This window comes from Setaria italica, chromosome I (assembly GCF_000263155.2).
Source record: "Setaria italica strain Yugu1 chromosome I, Setaria_italica_v2.0, whole genome shotgun sequence".
NCBI lineage: Eukaryota > Viridiplantae > Streptophyta > Magnoliopsida > Poales > Poaceae > Setaria > Setaria italica.
This window is the reverse complement of record NC_028450.1, coordinates 2691979-2699391: the sequence shown is the minus strand read 5'-3', so window position 1 is coordinate 2699391 and position 7413 is coordinate 2691979. Positions and strand designations below refer to the sequence as shown.

At 44.8% G+C, this 7413-nt stretch overlaps 1 protein-coding gene across 1 annotated transcript in view; it reads right to left on the bottom strand.

The window, feature by feature from the left end:
• Positions 1-6114: 6114 nt before the first annotated feature.
• Positions 6115-7413, bottom strand: part of LOC101777759 (bisdemethoxycurcumin synthase) — a 29221-nt gene continuing 27922 nt past the window's right edge. Inside the window, exon 8 of the mRNA XM_022826167.1 lies at positions 6115-6120. Coding sequence (XP_022681902.1) covers positions 6115-6120 — 6 coding nt within the window. The remainder of the gene's footprint in view (positions 6121-7413) is intronic.

Genomic DNA, 7413 nt, shown 5'->3' with positions numbered 1-7413 from the left:
TGTGACAGATGAGGTTACAACTCAATATATCTAACACTCCTCAATCACTAAGAAATATCGTCTCCTCCGGTGCAGAGTCGGCAGAAGGATTTGTGCCATGAATGACCTGCATAAATCATTAAGAAATACCTCCTCTGGTGCAGAGTTTTCAGTGGAGTAGTTTTGATCTAAAGTAAACTATTAATCATAGTAGAACGATGCAATCATGTGCATGCCCCCCAGTATAGAAAGAGGGATTATAAGGAGATGAGTAGGAAGGAAGTTAACTAGACTTTTGGTTCATTGGCGTGACCCTGCATTGGCGGTCATTTTGATATAGGGTATATCTAGATATAGGGTATATCTAAGTGCATAACAAAGTCTATGAATCTAATAAAGTCAAAACAACCTATAATTTGGGACGGAGGAAGTAAAATGGTAGCATAAATACTTCACTACGAGATTAATTTTATTAATGCGTTTTCTGTACCTTTCTTATCTAAAAAAATATTGTACCTTTCTAATCGAGCGCAGCATGCGTGATTACAAAGGATTAGTACTTAATCCGTTTCTTTCATAAGACTTACTTGGACTGTGATGCCTTTTTCTTGTGTGGGCCGGGAGTGGCGTAAACTCCACAGGATGATCGGTGATGCGAAACTAAGGGGTTACACTCTGCTAAATTTTAGCACATGTTACATCGGATGTTTGATACTAATTAGAAATATTAAATATAGTTTAATTACAAAACTAACTGCACAGATAGAATTTAATTCACAAGACGAATCTATTAAACCTAATTAGTCCATGATTTGATAATGTGGTGCTACAGTAACCATTTGCTAATGATGGATCTTAATAGATTCGTCTCGCGAATTAGACTTCATCTGTTTATAATTAACTCATGTTTAGTCATCCTAATTAGCATTTGAACGTCCGATGTGACCCTGCTAAAGTTTAGCATCTCGTATCCAAACACCCCCTAATTGGATCTTTAGTCCGGACTAAAATTCACGTCACATCGAATATTCGGAGGCTAATTAGGAGGACCAAACATGAGCTAATTATAAACTAATTACACAAATGGAGGCTAATTCCTGAGATGAATCTATTAAGCCTAATTAATCCATCATTAGCATAGGTTTCCTGCACCACATTGTCAAATCATGGATTAATTAGGCTTAATAAATTCGTCTGGCCGTTTAGCCTCCATATGTGCAATAAGTTTTGTAAATAATCTATGTTTAATACTCCTAACTAGTATCTAAATATTTGATATGATAGGAACTAAAGTTTAGTCAGGGATCCAAACAGCCAGGGGAGAGCATATACCACCTGACATGCCGTACATGCTGCCCTTTCCATTGTCTGCCCTTGTCTGTCACTGTCTGGCGTCTGTATGACGTAGGGGCTTTTTTGTTTTTGATGCATTTGCGATGGCATGAGGGACGACGTTGAAAAAAAGTGCACACATGGCAGCAAACAACCACACGTGGCCTTGGACGGACGCTGGGCTAGTTGCACACGTAGCTCATCATAACCAACAACATAGAACTGTAGCACTCACATTTATACTGAACCAATATAAAACTGAGTATTAATCCCGATTGGAAAGATATATAGGTCTCAAAAATCAAATTGGGACTAATTATTGCGCTAAAAAATTATTCTAAATTCCTGGGAGGCTCCCCACGCGCACGTCGCAAGTCATAAGTCACCACGGTGCGTGGGATTTGAACCCACAACCTCTTGCCTCGTGCTTAGCTTCCTTACCATCTCACCTACGCAATACATCCAACTAGGTAGGGGAGCTATCCTTTTGAATTCACCCGTGAGGGACCCATTAGTCCCGGTTGGTAACACCAGCCGGGACTAAAGGTGACCGGACTAAAGATGGTAACACCAACGGGAACTAAAGTCCCACCTTTAGTCCTGGTTGGTGTTACAACCGGACTAAAGAATCACCTTTAATCCCGGTTGATGTTACCAATCGGACTAAAGGGGTCTCCACGAACCATGAAATTTAGACCTGGGACTAAAGCCTCTTTAACTCTTTAGTCCTGAGTCCAAAAATGATCAAAATTTTTGAGGCTTTAGTCCTGGATCCAAAAACGATCGAGATTTTTATTGAGGATAGAAGATCGTTTTTCTACTGGCGAGACATCATTCTTTATTTTCTTTGCGCGAGATGCACATTTCTTCTCCATAACCACCGATCGGAGATGCACATTTATTTCCCTTGGTGACAAATTAAAACATGTATACATAAGAGATCAGTAGGCTCACTTCCGTATAATTAGCGGCGATGATAACTGAAATCTAATAAACGAGGCTCTTTTATATAGAAGGAGGGGTTGCTGCTGGTCATGCACATGCACTCGTGCAGTAGTCACCATCATCTCCAGCTATCTATGCAATGTTTTCATTATTGCAGTGCTGCATACTCCGTGTGATCAGCAGATTCCCTCCAAGTTTAAGGTTGCACGGGACAGGACCTGCTATGCTAGACGTAATTCAGATATAGATGGCCATAAGGCACGAGGCCCATGGGCTGGCCCACAGCCCGAAAATTTGGCTTGGTACCAGCTCGGTCCTTAGCCATGCCCGGGCTGGCCCGGCCTGTCCTTAGTGCCGGGCCTGGGCCACTGCGTCAGCCCATGGGTTGGCCCGGCCTGGCATGATTAACAGTCGGCAGGGCACGATGGAGGCACGTTTAAGTACGCTTAGGCACATTTAAGCACGTTTATAGTTGTAATTTGTATATGTGTTTGTATGTGCATTACCTCTAAATATATATGTATATATGTTTGCCTCTAAATTTTTGCCTTCAAAAATTTAATTGGATGAAAGATTTTTTTTAAGCTGAGCCGAGCTAGAATAGGCATGATGGACCTTCATGGGCCTGGCGGGCCACCAGGCCGGCCCAGCACGGCTAATAGCCCTTGGTGTTGGGCCTAGGCTTCTGCTTCGGCTCATGGGTCAGCATGGCACGGTTATTATCCGGCCCGCACCATGCCAGGTCTAAACAGGTTGGGCTAAACCGTGCTTGGGTCAAGCTGGGTCGGGCCGCCCGTTTGATCATGTATCAGATGCTAGAAAAGGAAAATATATGTGTGCCCACTCTGTTCCTCTCTCCTTGGTGTGGTGGAGATGTGCTTCCATCGATCACAGCTCTACCAGCGCGCGAACTGTGGAGACTGACCGGACTCTACCGCTAGCGGGGCGACACGTCCTCGGCCGACCATTGCCTTTGCATGGTCGGGAGGTAGCATGTGCTGCATGCAAGCTTCATCAACAGGTCACAGGTGCATGTGCATAATTGCATAGCTACCACTCCCCTTCTTTTGGTCCGTTGCCATTCACTTTCACGCATGCTTTTGTTGCAGACACACAGGAGCTCACGGTTTTCAGTCAAATCAGTACAACATTATTTCAAACACCGTAGGAGATCGCGACCCTTCCTAGCAGGTGTAGCTAACAGGGGAGCAAGAAATTAAACAAAGAAGCGCTTTTGAACAAATCATCCAAGAAGCGTGTGCAAAAAAAGTGAGAGAAGAATTAAGAGCTAACAGATGGAGAAAAACATACATCTTGTTGAGGAACAGAATAGACTGTAATTTGGTGCATGAATAGAGGGCACTCATGCATGGGATTTCATGTTGCAAATAAAGAGCATGCGTTTAATTATTACAGTGCAAATTAAGTAGCTGGTTTTAGTTGTTTAGATCATATTTTGAAGGGAGAATTGTGAGAAATTAAACATGAAAAATCTAAAGACAGTAGTGTATATGCATGGGACAGAGCTTTAATCACGGAGGTGGCTCCGGATCTCTACCAAGCAATGGTGTCGAAAAACTAGAACCATTAAGGACGCCACATGACTTGTGGGATTGCCTCCAGGGGTTGAACTGACCCCAGAAGTTCTGAACCCATTTGGGTGGAAATGGTTGCCAGATGGAGCTTATTCAGTAAAAAGCATCTATACGGCTAATCACAGCGGGATTTTCATAGAGGTTTCATGCATATTAAATACGTTGACATATCAGCTAATGATATGGCAACACAACGTAATTACTAAGAGAGAGAGGGAAGGAGTCTTTTTCAAAAAAAAGAGAGAGGGAAGGAGTTTCATCAGGATGGAAATGTGTATGCACTATTTCCAAGACTATGAAACTGGTATTGGAGGCTAGATAGTTTCATTTCATATGACTATATCTAATCACATGCCTTGCAATTAAATGGTATGCGCATCCTATGAAATCGTGAAATGAAACTTTGCATTGGGGGGATCGGTTTCATTCATCAACTCAAACCTCTTTTGGTGACGTGACACTCTTCGAAACCGCAAGATGAAACTCCCTACTGGGAGTAGCCTAATGCATTTTTTCCATGGTTGTACCTACCTACAAGGTGGGAAAATAATATGGAAATCCATGCTCCCTTAAAGTGAAAATTATCTTTCTGGTTGGTAGTTTATAAACGTTGCTAGACATCGGATCGTTTGTCGCGACATGGCTTGCCAAATTATGGAAACTGTGCTTTGTGTGCACATGAACTAGAAACGGTGGACCATCTTCTGTTAGGGTGTGTTTTCAACAGGGAATGCTGGTTTAAGATATTATGAACCTCTGAAAACCAAACCCACACACCAGCCATAGGAGATGAAATTTTGGCATGGTGGCTAGAAGGTTGAAAGAGGGTAGAAAAAGCGATCTGAAAATGTTTTGATTCTTTGTTCATGCTAACAGTAAGATCTGGTTGGAACGAAACAACAGAGTTTTTAAGGGGAGGTGTCGTCGGCGCTAATAGTGTTAAGGGACATCATTGAAGAAGGAAGATGTTGGATCGCAAGTGGGATGCCGGAGTTGTTGCTCTTTCTTAGTTCTTATGGCTAGTTTTATTCTTTCTTTAGTGGTGGGTCGTTTTTTCTATTTTCTTTCGAGGTAAGGGCTTCTTTTGGTGTTTAGGTAAGAGGTCCGTTATGTCTTTGTTTTAAACTCTTGCTTCTCCTTAATGAAATACTTACCCAGGTAAGTTCTCGAAAAAAAAAGAAGGGTCACTTGCTGAGCCCACTGCAGAAAGACAGTAATGTACATGGCCACGTGGGAAGAGGAGGACGATGGATAGAAAGTGCTCCGGTACGGTCCAAAGATCACGGCCGGGGGTGACTGGCAGGTGTCAGCAGCAACGCGTCGGACAAGTAAAAAAAACCCTCTCGATCGCGCACGAACGAACAAGTGCACCCCACAGCAGACTCACTCACTGGCTAGAGCCCATAGCGCACTCCACTTTCCCCTTCGCCACTACCTCCACTGCTCCAGCTCTTGAGCAACGCTCGCTAGCTCCCCCACCTTCACCACTGGCACCGACCACCGATCGACCGTGGCCGCGCGCGTTTCAACCCGTGGACTCCGGCCGATCTGTCCATGGCGCGCATGCAGTCCGGTCCGGCGGTGGTGGCCCAGCAGAGGGCTACCGCTGGGCTCCTCGGCCACCGCCTCCGCCTCGGACAGCTCGTCCTCTCGCCGTGGCAGCGACGGGCGTCGTGTCCTCCTGCGACATCTTCCGCAGGTCATTATTAGCTTTTCAACCTCTTTCCTCGCCGCGCCGGCCGCGCGGATCTGACGTTCTCTCTCTGCCTCGCGGACGGTGTGTGGCTGTGCGCGCGCGCAGGTACCTGGTGCCCGTGGCGGCGCTGCAGTGCGCGTGGGCCGCGGCAGCGGCCGTCGCCGACGTGCATAAGATCTGCGGAGCGAGCGGGAGGCGCCGCCCAAGGACGAGCCACTGGGCTCTCTGGGCGTCCCTCGTCCTCGACGGGGTCACCGCGCTGGCGACCTTCGCCGTGGCGTCGGGCGCGCTCGGCGTCGCACTACACGTCGTCGTCACCCCCGTCTGCGCCCAGGAGCCCGTGCTGTGCCGCGACATCGTCACCGGCGCGGCGCCCAAGGCCCTCCTCGCCTGGGCGGCGCTGCAAATCCCGGCCACCTACTGCTTCCTCGTCCAGGTTTCTCTACTAGCGAGCGAGCGAGCTATCAGCAGCTAGGCTTAGCGTTGATTCTGCTGCAGTGCTGCTACTCCATTGACGGATGTGATGCCACTGGCAACGCATGCAAGACACCTGAAGTTTTGAGTAAATCAGGTCTGGAACATGATATCGAACAAGTAAAGAACACGAAACCGTTTCGTGCTTTCGAACAATTATCTTATCTTAAAACTAATTTTCACAAAAGTGAAATATTCTGTTTGGGGACGCGAGGGATGGGAAAATTCAATATTCGCAAATATTCGGTTGTCAAATAGGTCCTTATCCTTTTCGCTATGTAGGGATCCCAATACATTATAGAAAGTTGTCAAATAAAGATTGGAAGATAATAGAGGATAGAATCACTACGGGAAACCTTAAATTTGCCGAGTGTATTTTTTTTGCCGAGTGTTTTTTTGCGAGCACTCGGCACACAAGCTCTTTGCCGAGTGCCAAGCCAAAAACACTAGGCAAAAAAAAAAACACTCGGCAAATCGAGGCTTTGCCGAGTGTCAAATAAAAAACACTCGGCAAAGCCCCCTCTTTGCCGAGTGTCAAAAAAACACTCGGCAAATAGGGGGTTTGCCTAGTGCTTTTTTCACACTCGGCAAAAAAATAATTTTTTTTCCGTTTTTCGCCATGAAATTTTTTCTACTCCCCACATACAACATGTGGTACTCCATGTTAAAATTTGGTATATTTTTGGATTTATTTGCTATATTTATTTAATTAATTGAATTTCAAGGAAATTTTTGGTATAAGTCAAATTTGAACTGCAAATGATTCAAATTATGGAACAAAATGAGTAGAAAAATGATATTCATATTATTCGGCCCTATTTGAGACCTGACCCATGAAATGACAAGAAATTTCGAACATCTTGTTCAGGAAACACGACCACGAACGTGTGGCAGTAGTATTTTTAAATTATAAAAAAAACAAGCAAAGTCTGAAAATCATGAGATTTGTCATGATGTGATGATATCATAAGTGGAGGCTGTGGAAAAAAATTGAGAATGTTTTGCACATTTCGTCACATACGATGTTTACAAACCGAAGCATCTCAGAAGAAGATTAGTAACATTGAGAAGGATTGCATAAGATTTGGAGTCAAATGACGTTCGAGTTTTGATTTGACTACAAAACTTTTTGTATAGTCAATAGAGAATATATATTGGTTCATGTGAAAATTTGGTATTTTTTTGAAATGGTTGGATATTTTTTAAATTTTTTTCAAAATAAGTTTGCCGAGTGTCCTACGTTGGACATTCGGCAAAGAAACCCTTTACCGAGTGTCCACGTAGGACACTCGGCGAACTTTTGTTATTCCCAACCCCGCACCGGCCGCACCGCACCGCACATCCGGCCCCCGCACCTTATCCCCGCACCGCACGCGCGTACCGCACATATCC